The sequence below is a fragment of the Pseudopipra pipra genome, chromosome 2, assembly GCF_036250125.1.
Source record: "Pseudopipra pipra isolate bDixPip1 chromosome 2, bDixPip1.hap1, whole genome shotgun sequence".
Lineage (NCBI taxonomy): Eukaryota > Metazoa > Chordata > Aves > Passeriformes > Pipridae > Pseudopipra > Pseudopipra pipra.
In genome coordinates, this window is record NC_087550.1 from 34,237,860 (window position 1) to 34,265,140 (window position 27,281).

General features: G+C 37.0%; 1 protein-coding gene across 27 annotated transcripts in view; it reads left to right on the forward strand.

The window, feature by feature from the left end:
* The window catches only part of DLG2 (discs large MAGUK scaffold protein 2), a 998,134-nt gene that overhangs the window by 454,230 nt on the left and 516,623 nt on the right, over window positions 1–27,281 (forward strand). For all 27 annotated transcript variants that reach the window (XM_064644938.1, XM_064644939.1, XM_064644940.1 and 24 more), the window contains one exon: window positions 3,979–4,140. In XM_064644938.1, the coding sequence (XP_064501008.1) occupies window positions 3,979–4,140 (162 nt within the window). The remainder of the gene's footprint in view (window positions 1–3,978; window positions 4,141–27,281) is intronic.

Below are 27,281 nucleotides of genomic sequence, written 5' to 3' on the forward strand. Positions count from 1 at the left end.
GCACTGATAACATTTTTTCTGTGAACCAATTTGGCTCTTACAGGAAACCTCTTGTCTTCTAAAATTCACTATGTGTTTCTCCAAGAAAGCACACTGTAACTTACCCAAAGCACTGCGAGAAAATAAAATTACAATGTTAGCAGCAAACATACAACTTTATTTTTAAATAGTAATAATTATTATCACTATTAAAGTCAGTGTAGTTGCACTTGATCCTGGACTTAGAAGAGTAGACTGGGAAAATCTTCTAAGTTCTTAATTAACTGGTTTTCTTTGTGACCTCGAGCAAGTTGATGTATTTCTGTACCTAAATTTACCCACCTTTAGATGATGCACATCAACAGGATGTTATCAGACCTGACTACCACTTGTCTTTGCGCTTCTTGGATGAAAGGTATTGCTGTGATATAGTGACAAGCTTCTTAAAAATCTACTTGATAAACAAAAGAGCAAATAATTCACAATAAGTATAATTATTCAATAATTTAAGCTTCCTAATCTACTTCCACAGTCTTGGCAAGCAGATTGTGATTTCTTCCATTTTATATAATGAGAAGAGTATTTTTCTTCTTTATACTCTATAGATTGATTGCAAATATTCAGAATTCAAGCTGTGTTGCTCATTTGCAATCAGTTGGATGAGTAACATTATTTCTACTCATGATTGGATGAATGCCCAATGACTTGTGTGTGCAAATTGTAAAGTTTGTTTTCTGAAGATGTTCATTGGTATGACATTGAAATTTGCTGCCTTTGAAGAGCAGTGACAGTAAAATTCAACACAATGAAGACCAAAGAAAAGACTGACCACCAAAGGAAGACAAGGTGACATTAAGATTTTTTAATGGGACTTTGTGGATTAAATGTTTGTCTGAATAGCCCAAGTCCCTTATGATTTTAGTTTTTGTCATTTGCTGATACTTTGAACAAATCACAGAATCATAGAATGGTTTTGGTTGGAAGGGACCTTAAAGATAATCTAATTCCAACCCCTCTGCTAAGGGCAGGGACACATTCTTCAAAGCCCCATCCAACCTGGTCTTGGAGACCTCCAGGGATAGGGCATCCAGGACTTCTCTGGGCAAATCCAGTCTATTGAGTTCTGAACCTAATATCATGTACACATTGGGTGATGCTTGAACCCTGTTCAAAGGTAGTTCCCATGACAAGGTTGCAGCAGATGACTAGCAGTGGGGCTAACATACATGGGAGTTGCAAAACAGCTCAAATCCTGGTTTGAGATAAAAGACAAGTGAGCGCGAAATAAGAAGAAAGTAGTGTTGGGACCCAGTTGCATACATTGTCTGTTTCCAGATTGCAATGGGACAACTGGATTTGTAAGAGGTCACTGTTTCATGTGGGAAATTTTCTGCAGAAATTCCTTTCCCTCTGGTCTCAAAGTTATATGGGTTATATGAAGCCTCACAGCTTCTAAGGTGCAGAAATCTGGCCCCTTCTGAAGAGGACTGTAAAAGAGAAATAGTATACAAGACTTGAAATGCTGATGTGTAAGAGCTAAAACTAGTGGTATTGCTATTGTTTCCTGAGACAAAACATAATATGGTAGCCAGAGTATTTTTATCACACTGGCTTTGAAAAGAGATTGGGAGCAGAATCCACACATGAATGGGTTATCCTCTCATAGTGTGTTGTAGTACCTTTTTTCCACCATTAATATATATCAGCTGTATCCACTATAAAATTTCAGCTGAGTGAAAAACACTGCCTCTTTTTTGCCTGTGTGTCTGTTGCATATGTCAGGGTTTTTTCTGGTAGGTCAAGATTCTTTAGACCAGGATTCACTGATTGCTCTTATTTCACAGGACACTGTAGAGCCTTGTGACTCCTAAAACACTCTTTGCTCCCTCCTTTTGCAGCCCTTCTATTGCAAGCAGAAGTAATGTGTGATGTATTGGAGTGTGGTCCAGCCAAAAAGCCATGTAGAGAAGAACAGGGACATGTGCTTCTAGATGGCAAGTCCAGTCAGACCACATTCAGCAGCTTAGGATACAGGTCAATTTCAACTGATATAAAATGCAATATTCTATTTGCATTTTCTGCAGAGCAAACAGATGGCAACTGAAAAAAAAAAAAAAAATACTGAGGACTTTTGTAAAAAAAAACCAGCTCCCTTCAGCCCAAAATTGAATGACAAATTCCCAGTTATCTTAACTCACTGTCAATCTGTAAAGATAGGTTGTAAGAACATCTGTATTTCCATGCCAGTGCAGTAGTCTGGCTACTGTAACTTGAGAACTACCTTTGTTGAAATTTAAGGCTTTTGACTGTTATGTCCTGCTGGATTCATGTCTTCAATCCTGTCTAGCTGACATCTCTTTGGCAATCACAGCCTTAGAATGCTCCTTTAGAGAGTACAACGTGAAGAGCAGTGATGCTGTAATAATCTCACACTGTAGAGAGAATGATCTCTTATAGAAGTGCATGCTCATATTAAAAATTCACAGTAGCACACTCCATTCCCCCATTATGGGTAATTACAGAGGATTTTAAATATCTGATGCTAGTTGGCAGTGTACAATACCCTGTCAGCAGCAGGCTCTGATTTGTAATTTAATTATCATAAGACATCCACCTGTTCTTTTGACAAATGAAGAGTAGCATTTCCGTGCAATCATGCTTTTCCCTCCAAAAATCTGAACTGACCCTTAGAGAAAGTTTTCTAGAGAATGGGGTAATTTCAAGGACATTTGCAGGACCTCATCAGGGCAGGGTAATTGAAACTAATGAGGCATTTCTACAGGAGAGTCTTAATTCTGGTTTGATGTTTTCATCCTTACCACTGGCTTTTTGCTGTGTCAAACCATTTTGGTTCACAGCTGAAAGCATTTCAGTGAAGAGATGCTGTGGGAGGAAAGATGTATGAAAATCAATGAGTTTGGTGCTAAGAAGAGGCAAACACATAACAAGATTGACCCAGAAATGCTCTAGGCTCATACCTTGTGAAGAAAGAGAAAGCTGTGCTTGGGGTGGGAGGGAGACAAAAGCAAATGGGAAAGTGGAAATCTGTTCTGTAAACTTTCCAGTTTATGGCCCATGAACATGGATATTACTGAATTTGTCCTAACAATATGCAGTTATTGGATTAATAGATCAATTCAAATTATAAAGGAAGTCTACCAGCAGAGATCCATGCAAGTGTTCTGCTTTTCATGAGCACAGGACTCATGGTGAATTAATTTCCTCTGGGGTTTGGCTCCCATTTATGTGACAACTACGCTGCAGTATGGTGATGGGGAAGGGGCTAACTGCTGGTCAAAGAGATGTTCTGTCTTTAAGGACACATCACACTGCTTCTCATGATGTAAAGCTACATGGATGATCTGGACAGGATAGCATATCTGTATTGTAAATATTTTATATATATATATATATAAATAAGCATACAATGCAATAGAATGAATCATAGATTCATAGAACAGTTTGGGTTGGAAAGGACCTTAAAGGTCATCTAGTTCCAACGCCCTGCCATGGGCAGGGATGACATCCATTAGATCAGCCAATGTGATCACCTTAACCCATCGCCTTACACTTTGACTTGTTGAACTTCATGAGGTTCTTTGTGGGCCCACTTCTCAAGTTTGTCCATTTCTTTCTGGATGGCATCCCTTCCTTCTATTGTGTCAACTGCACTGCTCAGTTTTGTGTCACCTGCAAATTTGTCGAGGGTGTACTTGATCTCACTGTCTTTGTCATTGATAAAGATATTGAAGAGCAGCAGTCCCAAGACAGAGCCCTGAGAGACACCACTCATCACTGTCCTCTGCTTCAACATAGAGCCATTAACCACGACTCTCATTCTGCCAATTACTTATCCACTGAATGGTCTCCTGAACAGATTAGGAAATCTGATAATTATTGTCTACTGTCTGATACTTTGTTATTCTGTAATTATATTAACACATATGAATTGTCTCCTCAAAGCTTATTTGTTCTTCCTTTCTATTTTTTTTTGTCTAGAAATATCGTTATCAAGATGAGGATGCTCCACATGATCATACTTTGCCTCGTTTAACCCATGAAGTGAGAGGCCCAGAGCTTGTTCACGTGTCAGAGAAGAACTTGTCTCAAATAGAGAATGTCCATGGATATGTGTTACAGTCGCACATTTCTCCTTTGAAGGTAGGATCGATACTTCCCGCGACTTTGGTCCTCAAATATGAGAAAACATGTAGCATGAAATGCATGGGAAACTTATTTTTTTGTACAAACAGACAAGCTGCTTTTTGAAACATATCATTGCAGATTGATTGTCCTGTGATGGGTTTTTAAGGCTTGCTGTAGTGTAACAGGTATAGTTGACAAAGCTTTGTGCTGAGATGTGAGCTTTTTGCTTTGAGTGGGGTTTTTGCTTGAGCAAAAATAATTCCTGGCAAATAAGCCTGTTTTTCTCTGCATTGGGAAAGGAATAATGCAGGTTCTCAGCCTCAATAACATGGTGATTTTGAAATGGCAGACTTCTCTTCCTGATTATCCTTGTTTCCTTGTTCAGAAACTGAAAAAAATATTATAAATGTATCCGTCTGATGGAATCCTAGTTTTTTCATCTCTCAAAAAGCTGTATCAAAGTCACAAGTTATGCCTGAAAAAGGAGCTCATTTGCCACTATTCATATCCTTATTGCTCAAGCACTTGCTATTTTCTGTGGAGTTTGATGCAATTCAGAGTGCTGTAGAGATATCTTTCTTTTAATTAAGCCAACTATTTATAAAATATAGAAGCTTTTTTTGTACGTGTGTCTGGTGTCCTCTGATATATTTTCTTGTGCAAAAATGTTCATCTTCTTGGTGAACCTGTATAACAACCAAAAAGAAATCCCTTTCCAAAAATTTACATTTTCTCTTTCATAAGACTGCAATAGTTTGAAAATATTCCTAAAATTTCTCTAATGGAAGGAACAAAAATGCAGTGATGAGCATAATGAATTTCTTATTTTATTTTCTACTAGGCCTGGGAAAGGGAAAAAAAGAAGAATATTTTTTACTAGAGGCAGTGACGTTCTGGGTAATGGTTTTATTCCAGCAATTAACTAAGCAGCAAACAAGGCAGATGGGCTTTGCTCCTTCTGGTGCTCAAAGCCTGTGAAATGGGCATTGCTTGCCTAATGGAGTGTTTACAGTACGGTTGCAAGTGAAAGGAAATGTTTATTATTAAAGATTGATGTGAATACAGCTGGTGTTTATTGAGCCTTCATGGAATAGCCATGTGAATGAATCTTTGTCCTCTGCTCTTGTTGGTCCTGTGTTTAGTTTGCATATTGTTTGTCTTTTCTTGTTTTAGCAGCTTTCTGGGTTACTTACCTAGCTTCTACTGCAGAAGCCAAGAATACCAAGCAATGATATATCTTATGCTGAGGTTATCACTTTAGTTATTTGGAAGCAACTACCTCCACAGAGCCTCTGTGTAACATCAGGGGACAATCACAGACAAAGCAATTTCTTGCCTGGAAGGGAAACATCCCTGTTCCTCTAGGACTTCTTTAGTATTATGATTACAGTGGTGAAAGTCAAAAATGGATATTTTTCTTTACATTTTGAGACTTTCAAGTAAGGTTATATAATCCAAGCTGAGGGTATAGCAGTGATGATAAAAAGCTCGTTGGGAAGTGAGGGGAAAAGGTATCCCCAGACACTTACAGTTCCCTTGAAACAGCTTCCAGTCTAATTTGCTATTGTTACAGGAAAAAATTGTCTGCTGCTGTTTTCTGAAGTGATGGGAAGAGAGGAGCCATATAGTATTTCCTCTTGGAAATCAGTGTCTTCTGCAAGTTCTCCCCTCAATCTGAGGATTTTTATCTTTGACCCTGTCCCTTTCCTTTCCTTCAGATTCAAAGTGTCTCATATCTGCCACTTAATAGTATTTCATGCCTACCATTTAATCTAAATTTAGCAATTTTTCTCTTCAAATGGCTTTGAAGTTCCTGCTTTCTATCCTCTGCAGTCTATGTCACGTCATTTAACCTTCAGTAGAGAATTATGCCAGGAAGCTGGAGAAAACCTGCTAGAGCTTGTGGCACTGTGGTGCCCTTCCTATCCGAAATATCTGCTTTGGATTCACTTCTGTTTCTGGGAGTTGACTGAAATCCCTGTTCAGAAGCTTTTTATCATAATGATTTCCACATAGTTGAGAAATAGCATTTCAGTACTCCAAAATCTAGTCAGAATTGGTTAACGTCTTCAATTACAGACTTTCCATCCTATGATATCATTGAGTAAAAGCCCAGGAGTTCCTTTGTTCAGGATTCCTCCTCAGAGGCACCAGCTCAGGCTGTTTCTGTGTCACTGCAACATGAATAAATTGCTTTATGGAATAAGACATCTGAGACTCTGCTATGGGAAACCTGGGGTCAAACCAGTAAGGAAACCTGCTCTGCCTATGCGTGAGTGTGGGGTGTGCAGGGGGTCAAGCAGAAGCACCCGTTGGAGCTGGAGCTGCCCGCTGTGAGGGGGCTCCTGTCCCAGTAGTGAAAGTCTCTCACACTGGGAGTGTGTCTGCCAGAGAGTCCCATGAATGTTCAGATCAGAGTGCGAAGTTTCCTTGACACCAAAACAGGGATCACATTGTCTCCTGTGTGTCCTGTGTTTAGTGGCTGCACGATGACCTGATGACAGGATGATTAGCCCAATATTTCTGTGTGAAATAATATCATAAAAGAAAAATGTTTAAGCATAAAAATATTCTAGTTAAGATGCTTTGGAACCAAAATGTTATCCCAAGACCAAGTCACATGTCCATCTCAATCACATCACTTTTCCTAAGTGACTTGATTTTGGAAGAAGAAAGAGTTGCTTGTTTCTACATATTTGTGTTCATTTGGAAAGAAATCTACAAAGATCATAAAATTATAAAGCTTCCCTTTGGGATGGCTGATTCCAGCCCCCTGCAACTGATCAGTGCCCACAGCCATCTCTGGAAGCCATAGAATCATAGAATCGATTGGGTTGGAAGAGACCTCCAAGATCATCGAGTCCAACCCTTGGTCCAAATCCAGTCCATTTACTAGATCATGGCACTCAGTGCCACGTCCAATCTGCATTTAAAAATCTCCAGGGATGGTGAATCCACCACCTCTCTGAGCAGCCCATTCCAATGCCTGATTACTCTCTCTGTAAAGGTGTCAGTACATGTAGACTGCTTGCTACCATCACCCTGCTCCCACGTTTTCAGTGAGCATGTGCATTTCCGTCCATAAACCAGCTTATCAGCTTGAGGAAATGCTTGCATCATTAGTTACAAATTTTGAGGATGGTTGAAGTTCAGGCAGAAAAACCACAGGCCTATCCAAGTAAAACATTCCAAGGATTCTTGAAACATTTTCTAACACTCAGGATGGAAGGATTCAGGCCATCTTTTTTTATCATACGTGATTCAAAATGCCTGATATGGATCAAGTTGCATAAAAACGAAGTATCTTAAATTTTATATGAAGTTGAAGTACACAAAATTTTAAAGAATTTGACTGTAATTTCATATTCCAGATTATGTGGTTTGATGTAGTCCAGAAATACTCTAGTGGAAGTTATAATTATTGGATTATTAGACTGAATATTAGGAAGAAATTCTATACTGTAAGATGGTGAGACAATGGCACAGGTTGCCTGGTTGTGGCTGCCCCATCACTGGAAGTGTTCAAGGCCATGCTGGATGGGGCTTTGAGCAACCTGCTCTAGTTGTCACTGCCCGTGGCAGGGGGGGTTGGAACTGGATGATCCTTAATATGATCCCTTCCAACTCAACCAATCTATGATTCTATGATTCTGTGATTATGGATTACTTCAGAAGGGCTTTTTGGGAAAGCAAAATATAAAACTAATTTTCTTTAACAACTTTGCACTAATTATATATGCTGAATAATAAGAAATCCCATCCTCATGCATTCTGAAAATCTCTTTGAGACACACAGATACTGATTATGATAAATACTGTTTCGAAATGTGAATAGATTTTCTGAAATTAAAGTTTGATTTGTTTTTTCTTCTAAGTACCTAAAATCTAGTATGCACTAGCCAGATTACTCCCTTTCAGAAGATAATAATGAGCAAGAGCAGTTGTGCTGAAAACCAGATCCTCTTTTCTCTGTGTTTTTTACTTCTGCAACTGACATGTATTTTGCATTAACTTTGTTTTTTACTCTCCTGTAGCATTTCATGTACACTCAAATCAGTACTGGAAAATGTTTAATTTTAGAAAGCTTCAAACTTCTGTTAAAGGTTGATCTGCTTATTAGTGTGGAGAAGATAAAATTTTCAACAGCTTAAGCAACTGTGAATGTCAAACACTGAAGTTGTAAAGGAAGTTTTCAGTTACATAGCTGTATTAACATTTGGGAAAATGCTAACATTGGAGAAGTTTTGTTAGAGCTGCCATATTAATATGATAAATGTTCTTTGCAACTTACAGAGCTGATGAAATCGTGTTTTATTAATCTGTTAAAGGAAAAAGTATGTAGTGTAATGAAAAGAGTTTAAAATAATTTTCTTGCACTTCCCGTCGTTTGACACGAGATGGTGCAGTAAGCTCAGAATCCTTTGGTCTGCACTATAAAGCTTCATTATATACTACGGAGGTTTTTCTTAAACGACTTAGAAAGTGCTAATTCAGTAAAAAGTACTTTGTGAATCTCTGGTGTTCTAGGAAATCTGAATTCAACACAACTGTACCCGACATCTGTACTCAGACGTGCAAGTTCTGTCTACAAATTAAATGTGCACCTCTTCCCCTTCATCCTAGGAACAGAGCTAATCAGTGTTCATTAAATGAATTATAACTCTGGCTCCTAAATGAACCTTATTAGTATTATTGTGATGTTAGATTTGCTTTTGCTTTTTAAGTATATTCCACTTCTTTTGGATAAGCCGGAAAGTAAAAATCCCTGTAAGAATCTTGTATCTCCTTGGTTGTCTGAACATTTTAAATGTCAGGCTCTTCCAGCTATCTTCATTTCCTAATTTAATGCCAGGTTTGACTGTAAGCATCAATGACAGATGTGCAAAATCAAGTAACCAGGTAAATTACTGTTATTTTCTTAACCTAAGTTATTTTCAAACAGGGATGATCAGGAATAAACCTCTTCAGCTGCCTCGTCTTTCATGGCCTCACTTTCTGGAAGGGAAGGAGACACTCTAGCTATTCCTGCTTTTCTTTCTGTCCTGGGGCATTGTCCTGCAGCTCAGCAGGATTGATGGGATGACTATCCAGTGGAGAAAGGGAAAAAAACCCATCTCCACATGGAGTAAATGGGCTCAGCGGTCTCCAAAGTTACGGTTATCCATGAATTGACATTTGTACCAACCTCTTTACAGGAGGTTTGCATCTCCCAATGCCACAGAATGTTGATTTCATTTCTTCTTTTTCCTTGTGGATGGCAAAAATCCCTCTCTTTCTCATTACTTGAACCAGAGAATCACAGATTCATTTAAGCTAGAAAAGAGCTCTGGGATTATCAAGTCCAACCATTGACTGATCACCACCTTGTCAACAAGGCCATGGCACTAAAGTACCAACCACATCCAGTGGTTTCTTGAACACTTCCAGGGATGGTGACTCCACCACCTTCCTGGGCAGGCCGTTTCAATGTTGAACAACCCTTTCCATGAAGAAAGTCTTCCTAAAGTCCAACTTGAATCTCCCCTGGTGCAGATTCAAGCTGTGTTCTCTCCTCTTGTCATTAGTTTCCTGGGAGAAGAGGCCAACTCCCACCTTTCAGGTAGTTGTATAGGTCACCCCTGAGGGTGAAATGGGTCACCCCTTCTTTCAGGCTAAACAACCCCAGCTCCCTCAGCTGCTTCTCATAGAAGTTACCCTCTAGACCCTCCCCCATCTCCATTGCCTTTCTCTGAACTCATTCCAGCACGTAAAAGTGTTTCTTGTAGTGAAGAGCACAGAAATGGACACAGTACTTGTGGTGAGGCCTCACCAGTGCCAGATACAGGGGGACGATCACTGCTGTGGTCCTGCTGGCCACACTATTGCTGACACAGGCCAGGATGCCATTGACCTTCTTGGCCACCTGGGCACACTGCTGGCTCGTGTTCAGCTGCTGTTGACCAGAACCCCCGGGTCCTTTTCTGCCAGGCAGCTTTCCAGCCACTCTGCTCCCATCCTGTAGCACTGCATGGGGTTGTTGTGACCGAAGTGCAGGACCTTGTAGAACTTCATACCACTGGTTTCAGCCCATCAGTACAGCCTGTCCAGATCCCTCTGCAGAGCCTTCCCACTGTCCAGCAGATCAACACTCTCACCTGACTTGGTGTCATCTGCGAATTTACTTTCAATTCCCTCATTTAGATCATCAGTAAAGATATTAGACAGGACTGAATCCAATACAGAGCTGTAGGGAGCACCACTAGTGACTGGAAGATTCTCTGAAATTCTCTGTATCTAGTGAGGGAAAGATGTTTTCTGTTTGCTCCAAGGCAGAGCTCTCTGTTTCCCAATTCCAACCTTCTGGTAAGTGTGTAGTATCCTTTGCATGCTTATCATTCTTTTTATTTACTTGGATGCAGGAAGGTCATTTTTTTGTGAAAGCTCCTGGAATCTGACAATCTTTCTTTTCTGTCTGTAATGGTACAGCTTTTTTGCCCATCTCAGAAGCTTTCCCTGTTCAAGTGTGAGTCAGATCTCACTACAGTGGTTGCTATGCTTGTCCAACAAGTTAACAAAGATGGGGAAAGAGGCTCTGAAAACAAGCCTGGATGATTAATAATTCTGTGAAAAATGTATTAGCCTGAGCTTCCTGGTAACTTTCATAAAGAGTAACTTTTTATGTCTAAAAATATAGATTAGGCAAGAGCTATTTATTTCATGAAATAACATTGACTTAAGAAAAATTGGTTTCTAGAGACAATTTGGATAAATAAGGTCAAAATATCCAATAGTAATTTTTTTTTTTTTCGGACACAGAAGTCCCATTTTTCAATTCAACAAACTTTGGGACTGTAAAAACCAAAGTCATGCACTAGTTACAGGTACTGTGAAAATAGCAAACTCGAAGACTCTCCTAATATTGCAGTGGATCACATGAACTGTAAATTAACTTGGGATATTGCTGCACAGAGCTGTAAAATAGCATAAGGAAATACACTCAACAGACCTGTGTAGCTGTTTTAAATTACAGAATCCCAGAATGGTTTGGGTTGGAAGAGACCTTGCAGATCATCTAGTTCCAACTCCCCTTCCTTAGACAGGGACACCTTTCACTAGACCAGGCTTGAGCAATGACAGGGAAGTCCTCTGCTCATGTAATTGTAAGTATCTCTAGTTTCCAGGGAACCAGATTTACATAGGGAAAACTGGTTACTGCAGCTTTCAGCATTATCATGCCTGATACTCCTGTGTAAATGTAGTTCCTAGTGCTTTTGGGGTGATAATCTAACTGTGATAAGAAATCACATTTATTTTTCCAGAACTGCTGAGACCCCTTAATTCCTATTAGTGGGGAAGATTGCTATGCTATAGGTGAAGTTTGGATAGGGAAGAGAAAAAGATAGGGCTGGATTTGTTTTAATTTCTGTCACTGAGGTATGACAGAGTTGAAGCAGTGCCACAGCACAGGCTGTTCTTCCAGAGCAAAGATGCCGCATTTCAGAGGCTCTTTAAGAGCTGTGGAGGACTAGGACAGGCTGAGGCTTTGTTACATGGCAGGAACAGCAGTCTGAAGCTTTCTCTTGCAGTTATAAAATTAATTGGGGTTATATAGAGGACATATTAATGTATGCATGGATATATTAGCAAGCCATCTAAAATTTAATCTCGCATCCTTTTCTTTGCTTACACTAACTACATTTTATAAGTATAGCTAATCTGCATGAAGCATTTTTTATCCCCAGGGTGGCTCAGCCATGTAACGATGATCTTATAAGAATACTTTTGATCTCTGCCCTGGTAGCTTCCCAGCTTTTGTGTTTTGGAGTTGGTTTTGTTTTGTCTTCCCCCCACCCCCTTTTAGTATGCAGTTATTGGCAAAGCCCCATGCTGCAGTTAGTGAATTCCACTGAATATTCAGTAGGTTGCTTCATTAAGGTACAACACTTGTTACATGTTTAATCATGTACTGCTTTTCTCTATCTCCTACTGTAACAGCAGATAAGCATATATCATAGATCTGTGTCTGTGATCTATGTTTTTTAATATAAAAATGAAATCAGATTAAAAAGAGACAAAGGAAGCTCACAAATGTGCCTGTGTCTGTTCCTGCTTACAGAAGTGGCTAAAGTAGCTCTGAATTCTGATTTTATTTCATTATGTTTCAAGTCAAAACAAGCAGTTTATAAATTAGCATTTTGAGTAATATTTTGTGTCTCATTTTCACAAGGTCGGGAATGTCTTCCATTTTTGAGTCCTTGTCTTACTCTAAAGAAAGTCCTAAAATGGTGCAAAATTTGAATGTTGTAGTGAACTGTTGTTAATAAAGGATACTTTCTGTTGGTTTTGTCCTCATAGCTAAGTCCATTGTTTTGTGGGCTTAATGTTTTGCCTTGGCTTTCTGACTGATAGCTTTTCACGTGATTTATGTAGTTGCAGGAGAGTACTTTTTTATCTTTCCAGCTTCTGACAGAATAAAAGAGAAACTAAATAAAATTGCTTTTGTCAGTGGGTGATTTAATTGGAGAAATCTCAGCAAGTTAACGTAAACCTCAGGCATTGCAATCCTCTATTTTTTGGCAAAATAAATGATGGCCTCTGATGGACACAAACAAAACAGATTCTGACAGTATCTACTAGTCCATTATACGTTGTTAGACTTGCCTGAAGAATGAGAAGAGGAATTTTCAAAGGAATTTTAAAATATTTCCGGGCTACGGACCCTGTTTACTTTATATGGGCCTCTTAGGTATTGCAGGTCTTTTTAAATGTTAATCTGAATTGCTGTTTCAGGAGATTTTCTCTTTTCTTGATCTACTGGGTCCTTTATCCATTAGTATTAATTAGCTACTTTATCTTTTATTCTTTTTGGATAGCAGACTTTGTTTTAAGGATAGTCTTGTTTCTGAGAAAAAAAAAAAGCCTGATATATTGTAAATATTTTTGACCATGTCTCTCACTTACAATCAAGAAAATAAGAAATTCCAAGAATCATTTTTCTCACTATCTTTCTGTAATGTTTTTCATAGTTATTCCTTGTTATTCATAGTTATTCCCTGTAATTCACTGACCTGTTATTATCTTGATGTGTTGGTCATATGAAATACTCACAGAATATAAAATAAATAGAGAGATGAGCTGTTATAAAGGGGGGGTTTTCCATCTCAAATTAATGAAATATATGCAATAAATCCATGGAATAACTACTAGATGCTGCAAACATAAGATTTGTATGTTCTGCCAGTTCCTTTCTCCAAGGCTAGAAGTACCAGAATATCAGTATATTTGTAAAGTATCTGTAATGATGTTTGCCACCTTTCCAAAGTGTTTTGTGACCTACTGCTGAAAAGTGCAATAAAGCATCTTGGTGTTATTAGTCAGACTGTAACAGAAGGGATTTTTCTCAGATATGTCAGACAGGTTTAACACCAGTTGTTTCCCTAAGCTCAGTAGCTGAAATGCCCTTCTGTCAGACTTCAGCTACTGCTGACACTTGGGAATGTACTCAACATTTTAAATGAAGCACTAAACTGCCATAATCCCTTTTCACTGAGGAATACACTGATAATTCACTCACTCAATAGAAGACACATGTGTTTATACATGAAGTCATGTGACACATCAAGAATGTTCTGGCTTTTGTCAGTATCAGGTGTAAAAGCAAACAGAAGTTTGCATTTCCAGGAGCTCTGAATGAGTGCAGCCTCCAGGATGAAGAGGACAGAATCTCCCTAGTCAAACCTTATGACAGAATATCTTGGCAGCCTGACTTAAGAAGTGCTTAAGATAATACAAATGCTATTTCCAACATTTTTAAACTCCTGTTTCTCCTGGGTCTTATTTCATCTCACTGTAATGTAGTTTTATGGACTGCGGAGCTGTGAAAAAAACAACAGAATTTGGACATTTCAAAGCAAAACAGATCTTTCTGAACTGGCTATTATTTTCCAAATCTTTTCAAGAATCAAGTGTAAATAAGAGTTTTTGAGATTATTAGTGTGCAACATCTTCACAATCTTATTATTGTGTGATATCATCTCTCTTCCCAGGACAGGGGCATTGGAACAAGATGATCTTTAGTGTCCCTTCCAACTCAAACCATTCTATGATCCTAGGATTCTGCGATCTTGGGATCAATAGCTAATTGAGACTTCTCAAAATAATTTTAAATGCTTTTTGACATTTAGTTCCTTTCAATCTCTCTATTTCAGAAGATCATCTTACTAGCTTTCTAATAATCTTTAAATATTGCTACTGAAGCTGATGCAATTGGGTTAAATGTCAAAAAATAGTCAGGCGTAATGACTCAGGTGACTTTTTTAAGATCTGCACTGTTTACTAACTTGATTTCTCACAGTACTGTCTTTCTCATTCCTGTCATGTTGTTTTGCTTTTCCTTTTTCCTGCTCCTTTGGGATCCATTCCAGTATTTCTCCTTTTCTTACTTTTCTCTTATATCCATTCCTATGCCTACACATGGATCTTGTTAATCCTGCAAGCCACCCATGAAGTACAAGTTTGTACCAGGGAGCTGTTAACGTGTAACGATTGATGACCTCCTGTGCAAGACAATTGCACTCTTATTGATTGTTTTGCTTTTTGGCTCTTTTAGAGAACAGGAGACGGAGTTCTCCCTGTCTCCCCTTTGTCATACATGGTCTTTATGGACAATTTCTGTTATTTGTCTTGCTGCTAAAAGATGGGTTCTCCCTGAACAAAAGCAATGTGAAATATAGTTGAATATTATCAAGTCTAGTGGATCTCAGTTGCCCACTGAAAGGACAGCACTCTGGGCAGCTTTTATTCTACTAATAATTACAGAAACTCTGAGCCACATAAAATGCAATTAGTTTTTTCAGCCAACAAACTCAAGCACACCAAATTGCATCTGTTATCTTCCAGATGTGAACAGAATCAGACTTTTCAATACACAAGAACTAGAAGACAGCTTTTTAGGTTAAAGTGTGTTCTGTAGAAAATTACTGCATTCTCAAAGAAAGTCTACATAGCTGATTTTTTCAAAGCCTTCCTTCCTTTACAGTTTTAATAAGCATCTGCCTGAATTGCTGGATTGGATTTAATCAGCCCTTAGTGGTTGAAGTTTGTGCTTCCAAAAAAAAAAATCATTAAACCTGATAATAGACTTAATAAAATTATTATAATTGATAACATGATATTGGAAAGGCTAAAAAGAGTATTGGTGTTTACAGCAAAAAACCAAATTTTTACTTTGAAGTCAGTGTCACAAATCATGTCTTCGATCAAGTAGATGAGTAAATGCCAAGCAGGGAAATAGAATTTTCAGTGATAGTACATAGCATGTGAATATAAAGACATATTAATTACTGGGAATTGGCCAAAATAGTGCAAAGTTAACAACTTAACACTCTGGGTCTCTTTGAGTCATCAACCAGCTTCTGAAGGCCACATTTGCATATGGTTTCACATTCAAATTGCTGCTATTTCCTCTTCAGCAGTCATTAAGCAGTTTCTTTCACTATTTTGTAGCAAATCTACAGATTGAGGGGATCTGAACTGAATTAGAGGTTGCAGCTGAAACTGGCTTATTTTCCTAATTATTATTTTCATAATTTTACTTCTGCTTAGAAAAGGCATTATTTTTTCAGTATCCTTGAGATGTTGATATCTACTTAAGGCAAATGGGAATGAGTACAGTAAAGTTAAGAAAAAAGCATGTCTATATTGCTTGTACTTTACTAATACCTGTAATGTTGGAGAATGTCTGAAAAACTGTCTGAAATCACTTCTCTGGGGAGCCTGTTCCAGTTATGTCTCTAAATAGAAGAGAAGCAGTGCTGGGCAAAGTGGTAGAGCATCAATAGGTAAGTCCATTATGATGGCTAAACTAGTGAAGTGCTGGGATTACTTTGGAAAACTTTTTGTTTGCATCCCCTATTCTCCTTCATCACTTTGTGTACTGGGAATTTCCACATTTATGCCTTTCAAGGACTGTGTGTTTCTTTGTTTACGGGCTGTACCTTCCTCCTGTGGAGATTGCAAAGTCAGACTCACTTTACAGTGTAACAGCAGAGAAGCAGGATAGGTATTTCCTAGTATTTGGATGTTAGTGAAAACTTCACCACTGAAAGAGTGGTCAAGCATTGGAACAGGCTGCCCAGGGAAGTGGTAGAATCACTATCCTTGGAAGTGTTCAAAAAGCATATAGATGTAGTATATAAGGACACGGTTTGGTGGTGGACCTGACAGTGTTATGCTAATGTTTGAACTCGATGATCTTATAGTCTTTTCCAGCCTTAGTGATTCCATGTCTCCCAGCACAGATTTATCTTTCATACAAGAATGACTTAGAAACTCTCTGTACTCAATTGGACTATAGAGAGCCATCAGAAACATACATCTATGGCTTTCCACCTTTCATAGACTGACCTTATCACCACACCTTTTCTTCTCATACTTTCTTGCTGAAGCAGGATGACTCAGCATCTGACCTCCTATGCCAGGTCTTTGTCTCAAACCAAGGAGGATCTGAGCCAGTTTGGAACTACATGAAATGCATCAGGGTAGAGGAACAGGCTGAGGAAAATCCAATTTGGACTTTGTCCCATTGCTCTTTTCTTCTCTCACTCTGTCTCTGCAATTTTTTTCCTTTCTTGCTTCCAGTACAAGGTTTTTGTCAGAAAATTTATTTTACAAAGACTTTGAATGTGAGGAACTATGAGAAGGGAGTTTTGCAGTCAGTGGCTGAAGTGCACATAAATATGTGCAGCTGGGGGGAAAGAGGAACAAAATGTTAAAATAAGAAGGGTATTTGAAAATAATTTAGAGCCTATATTTTGCTACCTTACAGCCTTATTTGACTTTGTAATTATTCAGCTTCTCACACCCAGATCAGTGGCATATCTGCAATGTTGTTTAAATATATTTCTTTTGACAGTGTGGTAATCCTAGGGGTGAATATAGTAATATTAGGGATGAATACTAGAGTATCTGCCATAAACCTGCTATCATAACGTGCATAGAGATCATCTTACTTTTTCTGGTTTTTAACTCAGTTATAACTATCTTAATATAGATAATTCTGGCAATTGGAACCCAGGTTTAACTCCAGTTATTCAATTAAGCTGAAATTGCTTGTAATGTAGTACCATAATTGTAGCAGAGGCATCATTGCAAGATGGTAAGTAGGTGAGATACTAATTAAATTCTTCTGAACTCCAGTAATTTAATATTCAAAGGAGGCTGAGCCCATATAGTAGCTGCTCATTGCATTGCCTCTGGGGATGACAGAGGAAGAAACCTAACAAAAATAGCAGCCCCCAAATGATTTTTGCTGGACTTCTCTGACTGAAATTTTGATTTTTTTAGTATTACTCCACCATTCTAGATACAAACACGGTGGGTCATATCCCTCTGTGGGTGAATGCTGTGCAGACTTCACTTGGATCATGTGTGGGTGGATAAGTACAAAATTTTCCCAAACACTGCTAAACCCGGGGGTGGTGATGGTGTTTATATATAATCTTGAAAAGCTTTTATATTCAGGCTTTTGGGAAAAGTAGGTTTCAGCCTAATTTAGGCAGGAATACATCTCCCTTTGATTTTCAAAGAACTGTAAGTCACAAACCCATTTAAATTCTTTTTGAGAATCTCATCTGATAATGAGAGGTGTGGGAGAGGATGAAATTCATCCATTCTTGGAGTCATCATCCTGTAGCACAGCTCAGATTATTTCATCTTTGCTACATCAAGATTATTGACCAGGTTAGTGCAGTCCTTCCAGTTCCTGAATACATCAAAGCAGATATGCCACTGCCCTTCTCATTATAGCTATCAGTAGTGATCTAAGCAAGACTGGTCTGGAAATTCCCCCCTAGATGCATATTCTTTCCAAGCCTCTTAATTCAATCTGAATGATGATGATGATAATTTGGGTTATAGTATTACCAAGGGGCTGTGATAGCAGTGCAGGGTTCCATTGTCCCAAGCATTACATAGACAAGGAAAAGCTGTAATGTTGTGATACCACAGAGTTGCCCGGGCTAAAACCAATTCAAATGAGCAGAAATTAATAGGAATCCCTGTGTATATTCAAATCTTATCTAATAATCTACCTATTATAATCAAATTATATCTTTTTAACTACTGTATAATTCCTTTTTAATTTCTTTAGCTAGAGATGTTCATATCTTGAGGCTGAATTACAGATCAGTGCTATCTTGTTACATTTATTGGCTTTTTCTCATCAGCACTGCAATGATGCTTTACATCTCACTGACTGAGAAATACATGGACAAATATATATTTTGAAAAAAAACCAAAAAACCAAAAAAACCATCCTTGGTGGATGGAAAATTTTTCTGAGAATAGAGTCATTTTTTAACTAAAAGGACCTAAAAAGTAAGAATCTGCCAGAATTACCTGATATAGAAATTAACCCCCTAACTAACATACCACCACTTACTTACTGTGTTAATCAATTAATATCCTTGATTTAATTCTCCACATGTGTTTAACTGAGTTGATGAGTGTTACTATACTTTCAATTAGATGGGTGTTTCAACATAATTTTAATCATAATGGTTAGTATAAATGAGTTTTCTTAATTATGATAGGGTGAATGCTTTATTTAGAGGTTTGAGATATAATATAACAAGATTTGGCACATCATCATGGGGACCCTTTTTTCTCAGGGACACCCATCTCCACCTCTCTTCTCACAAACTCCTTCTGTTGGCCTGCTAGGTGTGATATTGAAGACCTATGATAAGTAGACTGTCAAATTCAAATTCTCCATAATTTTATTTATTAGAGTATTCTAATTATTGTTTAGTCTGACACACTCTTCCTTCTGAAAGGACTGGTGAATAGCATCATGGCGTACTCTAATTTTTCTCTGTCAATGTCTTGGGGGCTGCAGTGTCATTTTAACCTGTGATAAGATCTTATTAAGATGAAATAAGTTAAAAATTTGATACATAAACAGAAAAACCATTAGGGCAATGCATTATGTAATGTTGAGATGCAGAAGTTGCAAAAAATCATTATACTCTCGAAATGCTTTCTCTTCTCTGAGTATTGCCTGTTTCTTTGGTCAGGTAGTGTCTTTCCCAGCTTTCTTTTCCCTTTAACACATGTGGTCTGAATGACTGTAGGTAAGGAGAAGTTTGGATTGCTGAGGGGCATAGTGGCTACCCAGGCATCTGCATCTGTGGCGGTCTGGAACAAGAATGACCACATGAGAAAAAATGAAAAATATGAAGAAGACTGGAAATCATAGTTTAATGCTTTTAATCCCACCCTCATACCCAATTTAGCTTTTCTATGTACTGCGTCCACCCTGCAGCTCCACTTCACACTCTTTTTGCAAAAAAAAGATGGAGAAAATAGTGAGGGAATTGGAAAACAATGTTTTGCATTGCTAAAATTGCTCAAAGACTAATTAATGTAGGTGCAGTGCTAGACCATGTAGACCCTGGATGTTCCTCTTCCAGTGCCATCTATTTTTCTGAAATGTTAAGGTCACAGAGTAGGAATCTATCACCCACTTTTTCTTGTTGTCTTTATATCAGTGTCAGCTGCTCTTTTGAAGATTTGGGAGGGTTTCGGGGATGGTCTAAATGATTTTCCTCAGAGTTTCCAGAACTGTGGATATGTTTCAGGGACAAAACCTTATCCTAGGAGCAAAGAACTCTATCTGCTTGATATAGTCTGTTTTCCAGAGATACAATTAAATTTGCAGTTGGTGTAATTTAACTCTAGATTTTTACGAGTTGGTGGTGGTGTTGTATATTTGCAAAAGGAAAAAAGTAGACAAAAATCTTTCTCTCTTACGGGTAGTATTAATTAAATAGAACAGGATGGCTGATGGTTAGTTAATAAAAATATGCAGTGTCACAGCCGTTCCATTCAGAGGGCTGGATGGCAGGAAATATTTATCTGTCTTTTCAGAAACTCTAAGGATGATCTTGGGAATTACCCATTTAAAAATCTGTGCCAGATACCTTTAATGAGATAAACGTAATGGGATTTGAACAAACAGGAATAGTTTCTGTAAAGGAAAAATGGATTTCTTTTAGCTTAATGGCATCTCTGATAGTGACAGTAAATTAGTAATAAGTGGAAAAGAGGCTGAAGTAATTTATTTGTACTTACTAAATAACTTTGACAAAGTCCTATCACTCTAAGATGCTAAGGAAAGAAAATACTTCTGAAAATAAAATACTAGGGAAGATCAGTGTTAGTGATCACAACAACTGAGAAATGAACGGACTATCAGGAATATGGCAGAAGGCTTATGGCTAAGGTTATTCTAAGACAACCTGGACCAGGGAAAGTCTATATGCATTTTGAAATCTATCATAGACAGTGCTATAGAAATACAAACATGGTAATTAGCTAGAGAGACACAGGGCAATTTTCAGATGACATACAATTATTTTGGATAGTGGAAAGACGACAAAACTGTAAAGCATTTCAGTTGAATTAAAGAGAACTGGAAGAATTGGTTGTTGATAAAATGTCATTTTGAAAAATATACATATATACAATGGAAAGGGATATATAAATTACTCATACATACTTAGCTAGCTGAATGTTTTAAGAATTTTGTGGCCAAATCTCTAAGTGACTGAATTCACTAAGCAAAATCTTTACAAATGAATGGCAAAAATTCAGAACTGAAATATTGAAAGCATTCTCATGCCACAAGAAGCTCTATAGCATAAAGCTTTTAGAAATGGGTAAAAAAAAGAAAAGGAAATATATGGATTGCAATGGGAAAAGTAAAAAAGTATTTTTTTATGTTTTCTGGACAAAATACTGTATTACATCATGATGCTAATTTTTGCCACCCTCTCTGACTTTCTTCCCCTTTGGTCATATTGAATCAAATCTGAAAGGGGTCAGTGTTTGAAGAGGAAGTCCTACGACTTCCATAAAAAGAGGTAACCAAATAGAGGAAAGATACAGAATTACCTCATCTGGTATAAATGCCAGTGAATTAATACCTCCTAAGTATTGGGATTGTTTAAGAGGTGGTGGAGTGAGTGGGAAATAGTAAATGCAAAATTTCACTGCAACAGAAATTTATGTTGGAGCTTATACCTTATTAGCCATCAGAATTTAACAACACAGCTCAAAGCCATAAGAAAGGATGTCTTTTTTTATTCTGCTGCTTATGGGTCTATATATTTGGAATCTGGAAATATTCATGAGAGAACATGAAAAATCAGGACCTTGTAGATAGGAGATTAAAAAGCCAGGAAGTGTTTATCATATGGAACTTTGCACATTGATAGGAGATTATAATTTAGGAAGGTTTTCAGTTAAGCTGTAGACCACAATGCATGTTGCTGTCCCATAGTTCTCTGCCTGATAAAACAGGTCTGTGTTTAATAGAACATGAGAACCTGTTATACATAACCTTTTCAAGGTTGTGCAGATTGGAAACTCCAGAAATCTGCTAGCTCAGGGGTAATTTCTGGAAGGGACAAAAACCAAGCTGCAATGTTTTAAATTCCTTCTTAAGAGGTGACTTAACACTCGGTGAGACATGCTTAAAAGTTGCAAGCTGTTATGAAATAATGAAGATTTCTTTTATTTGTTTTACTTTTGATTCCTGGACTCAAAGGTCTTATGGCAACTGAAACTATGAGAGTACGTTACTCTGTGAGAAGACTATAACTATATGCCTCTCGATGACCAGAATCTATAAACAAACAAACAAACAAACAAACAAACAAATAAATAAATAAATAAATGTTGTATTGGTGACGGTATGGTATTTAATGCTTCATGGAAGGGAAACATGACGTATTGTTTTCAGTTCTTTACAATTCACTCATATTTAAGACCCTCCACTGCTATTTTACGTTATGTTTTTGTAGCATAGATACATGCTTATTGGACGTATAATCAAAATAAAGTGTTGTAGTGTGTATCATTTGAAATTTTACATGTTAATTTTATGATGTACTTTTATCATGTTCCTAACAAAACTTTAACCTTTTTCGAACAAATAGATCATTGAGAACATTTGGATCATTTGAAACATTTCTGTTACCTTTCTCATCACTGACTGATGAGATCAGATATTGAGAGAAACAAAACATATTTTAGTGAAAGTAGTTTGGTTGTCTTCTAATTTCATTTTTATAAAAGCTGGTGATAATCATTTTGTTGAGTTCAAACCCCAAATAAACGGAAGGAGGAATTTTCAGATGTCACCTTAGGGGTTGCCCAAGTTAGTGCACAACTTCACTTGCTCCAGAGTTACTGCTATAGAGCATATAAAATTAGTAAGTTTTTTCCTATTGGTTTATAGTCTCAAGAAAGACAATCAAACAAAAAAGCTGATCCTACAAGATGACGGTATCCTGTTGGTTTTGCTGTACAGTTTGATGCTTGCTCCAGAAGCAGACTGATGAAATTAGTGAACATTTTGTGATCTTCCTGAAATATTGAAGGAATTGTATCATGTTTAAATGTGGAGAAGAATTGATTTCTTTTTCTTGTTTTTAAGTGACATGGCTGCAACAAAACTATAATTTTCAGTAGAAAACAAGAAAAAAATCAGAGGTGCATATTTATTGTCAGAAATTACAGCTTGAAGCAAAGAATCTAACTACATGTAATGTTTACTGGGAGTACAGGTGGTGACATTTTTAACAGCAAATTTGCCACAAAAAGCTTTTTCAGTGTACCTTAAAACTTTCCAGTCAAAGTCAACAAATAATTTCATCTGAATAAAGAAGAAAAAAAGATCAGAAATTAGTTTTTTGTATTGACATTTTTAATGTAAAGTTTGTTTAGAAAAAGTCAAAACATTTTATTTAAAAGATGCAAAATAATTTTGAACTTGTATTTTTAAACTGCCATTCCAAAATGGAACAAAATATCCAAAAGTAAATGTAGCAAAAGAAGTAATGTTCCCTCTTCCAGACAAAAACTTTTGTATTAGATTGAATGAAATATTTCAGGTCTAGCTGACCTGATTTCTGTCTGTTCTGTTATTGAGTGAATTATCCATTATTTGCACAGGCAGGTTTATGGGGTATATGTGACAAAATATGTACAGACTTTCTTGGAACACATGGTGAAATACTTTTGGTTTTGAATCTTTCTTTTGATTTATGAAGATAAAGAATAAAAGTTACCTTCACACCGTAAGTACATACAATTTCCACATGAAGACTGTGAACTCTAGAATAGTAAACTCCTTCAGAGTATGCAATGAATCATCTATGTCTGACGTTGGCAAAATATGCAGTTTTGCTGCGTATATGCTGCATTCCCATTCTGCTCTTGGCCTGATATATTACATTATTTGATAAATGTTCATGAGACAGCCCCCCCCAAAGAAGAACAACCAGAGACTTACTTATCTTGTCACTGATTTTTAAACCTGGTTTTGGAAATGCTCAGGCTGTTTAGCGTTCCCCATGTAACAGGCTTTCTAAGGATAAATCATCACGTGTCCTTCCAGCACCATAGTCCAAAGGCTAAAGATAATATGGCTTGGAAGGGAGAGATCAGAAGTGCCATTTCTGGCTTTCTACAAATCCAGTGGAAGTGGAACAAGTCTCTTGCCTCCAACATCCTCATAAATAATAGCACAATATGATTAACTGCTTATTTGGGAATGCACTTAAATACATATAGTTTTAAATTTTTCAGTCCTTAAGTTTTGCAGCTCAGGTATCTGGTGTGCTGACAGCCAGCTCTGAGGTCAGGGTGATATTGCATTCAGGAAGTGTGAAAGCTCTGTAAAAGTCCCTAGTGGATATCACATATGGTGTACTCCACTGTAGCTTGAATCCAAATCCTGGAATTACCAATTCATAGGTGTGTGCACCTCTGTTATGCTGCAATCTACAGTGGCTGCAATCTGTCCCTCTCTACCCCCACTCACCCCTCAGCAAATGCAAAAAAAGACAGGATTCAGTCCGCTCTGAAGGGCTTTCTAAGGTCCATCTTCTGTGAATGGTTCTACATACAGTACTGTAGATATTAATTTTTTTTTATATTTAGAGTCAAAGGAAGTGACAAAACTTTTATTTTTACATTTATAACATACTGTGTAGGTAATTAGAGAGGATGTAGACACTATTCTCTGACAAGTACTTTATAAAATGTCATTCATAAGCTATTTGTCTGAGTCATCTTTCATAGACTTTGCCTTTCTAAATAGTTTGTTGATTACCTTTTTTAAAAAAATTCCCCTCTATATGATAATCTTTATACGTGCCTGATCTGTCATGACATTTTGAATTAACAACAATAAAGGAAAAACCGAGAATCAGACAGGCAAAATATAACTCTTGTCAAGTGTGAGCAAGTCGTTTTGGAATGTGGGGAAAAAAAGATGGTGAAATACCAAGTGATGAAAGCAGCAAACCCAAAGTGTTTAATATTGTGCTTTGCTGTAACTGTGTGCATGCATAGCTGTTATTGGTCATATCCGTGTTTTGGCAGAAGTCCTGGTTAAGTCGATGGGGATTTCAGCCTAAAAGCCATGTTATTGTCCATTACTTGGAATATTGTTAAAATTGCATAAACAGTATGCCTTTTTAATTAGGCATGTGGTATAAAATAGTTTCAAAGGGAACTGTACTAATGTGTTTTAGATGAAAAAGCATTTATTGCACGGTAGTATATTTTGTTTAGCTACCTTTCACTTTTTATAGATAAGAGAGAAAAATTTAAAACTGGGTTGTCCTGATGGAAAAGCTTTGGAGGATTACAGTTAAGGGTCTTTTTTAAGATTTATTTTATATGAATGATTTGGAAAAATGGTGAAGCACTTTATAGTGTTTCAGCTGTGACTTCTTAAGCATTATTCTCAAATAGCATCCTGTGTTATGTACGTGATATTGCATATAATTTATTAAGAATTTCCAATGTATCATAATTTTCAAATGAATGCACAATTTTATTTTCGTCTTTCAGACAGAAATCCCTTTATTTATTCAAAGCTTTCTATCTTTTCTAACTTCATTAGGAAGGCTGAAAACCAGCTGATAATCATATTTATATATGTGTGAATGTATATGTATTATATATTTGAAAAAAAAGTCTAAAAATCTTATTAAAAATATCATAAAATCATAGAATCATTTAGGTTGGATGAGACCTTTAGGATCATTGAGTCCAAATGTAAACATACTATTGGAGCTATATACATTTCTTAGCTTCAGCCTTTAAAGATAATCCATTTTTGTCCTCATTACAGTGCAATATGTGTTTCTCTTAGCTAAAACAGTTAGACAAGTTTCTTCAGAGACATAGTTAGAAAATATACTTTAATACGGTAACTGCTGTAAGGTAGAAAGGAAGGTAGTAGGCAACACAAGATGCAGGGGGGGGTGAAGTCTTTTTAAAAAATGAATTAACAGTAGATAAAATGAAAAGAGACTGGAACAAATGAGAAATTTGTTATAAACAGTGAGAAGAGAAAGGAGAAATTGTTGTGAAGATGGAAGAAGAGATGAGGCACATATATGAGCAAACTAGGAGTATTAAAAAAGTAACAACTTCATGCTACCAGTTTTAGTTCCATCCTTCTTTACTCCTTCCATCAAAAACTTTTAATAGTTGGACTCAATGAATTTAGAGGTGTTTTCCAGCCTTTATGATTCTATGGTTCTCTGATCTAGTACAGTTTTGATTTTGAAATCTAAATTGGAAAAAGTGTATCTTTTGGATAAACATCTTAAATAGAATGAAGCAAAAAGGGAAGTTGTACATTTCCAGCTAAAACACAGCTTCACAGTTTTCCTTTCTTTTGGGGCATTATCTCATTTAGTATTTCATGCAGTAGAATCATGAGGGCACAGTTCAGCAGTGAATTACACGTGTGTGCCTTTACAGAAATAGAGCTTCCGGTTTCAGGTGCTACAAGAGAGGACCATATCCCTATTTCCACAAGCAATATTAATTTATTATTAAATATCAAAAGGGTTAATGACCTATCATATCTCTGAATGTTGTGATAGAATTATTTGCCATAAAAAAATTTCATAAATTCCAGAATGTGGTGAAAGACCATATAGTTTGCTCTCTGTATCAGCTGCCAAAGAAAATTCATCTTCATTTATATACTTGCAACATTCTTGTTCGACTAGTGGAGTCTAAAAGGTCTTTCACATGCATTTATGTGAAACTTAGGCTGGTCCTTCACCTATGATGCTTTTCTGTGGTAATTTTTCATGGGCATTAGTCCCTATTTTATTTTTGCACATTGGCATTCTAGATTAAATTCTTTGAGGTAAGTAAAGTGAACAAGAGATACTCTAGATTTTATGAGGCAAACAGTGTGAAGAGCAGTCACCAAATTAGGAATGTCAGTTTAAGTAATAATAAATAAATATGTTGAATAACTACATTGACTTACTGTGCAAAATATCACCTTAATATACTCTAACTACATCTTTTCCAAGAAATTCCAAGAATAAGACACTAACAGAGTATATTCAGAAGGTTTAGTTGCTCACTTTAAAAGTGAATTAGACTAAACCAGAATGAAAGTACACTCATAAATGCTAAGTTAGCTAAATCTGGATGCATAAATTTATGGACACTTAATGGGACCATATAACAGAAAATAAATTTTTGGGCTAACTGCTGCTGGCCATTAAAATTAATATGCTATATATTAGCTAACCACAACGCTTGATTTTAAGAATATTTTAAAAATAGATTTCTAGTTAGTTGATCTCACACCACCACTCTGTAGTAGCTAAGTCTAATGGCATCAATCTACTGGAGGATAGAAAAGTAGGAAATAGAAGTCTGGAACAGACATAGAGATCTTAAGTGATTGGTTAATGCTCATGATGAAAACAGAATAAAGAACAATGCTGCAAAAGTTCTTGACCATACCTTGTCTGTCATTATACTTTATACAGTGGGCCAGGCAAATAATACACAGATTTGAAAGTAGCACCATACAAAGGTTATTCTCCAACACAATCATAATAGTGACTGTAATCTTCGATTAGGGTAAATCCATTCTCCCCCTTTCAGAGCAGAGGGAGAGTCGAGCACATTAAAAAGCTCATTGATTAGATGTCTCTGAGACACACACTACTGGGTGATATACAAACCTCAGCAAAAGATTTCCCTCTGTTGGAATACTTGGTTTAAAAGATGGTATTTCTAATATAGATGTTTGTTATGAAAAGCATATTTACAATTCTAGT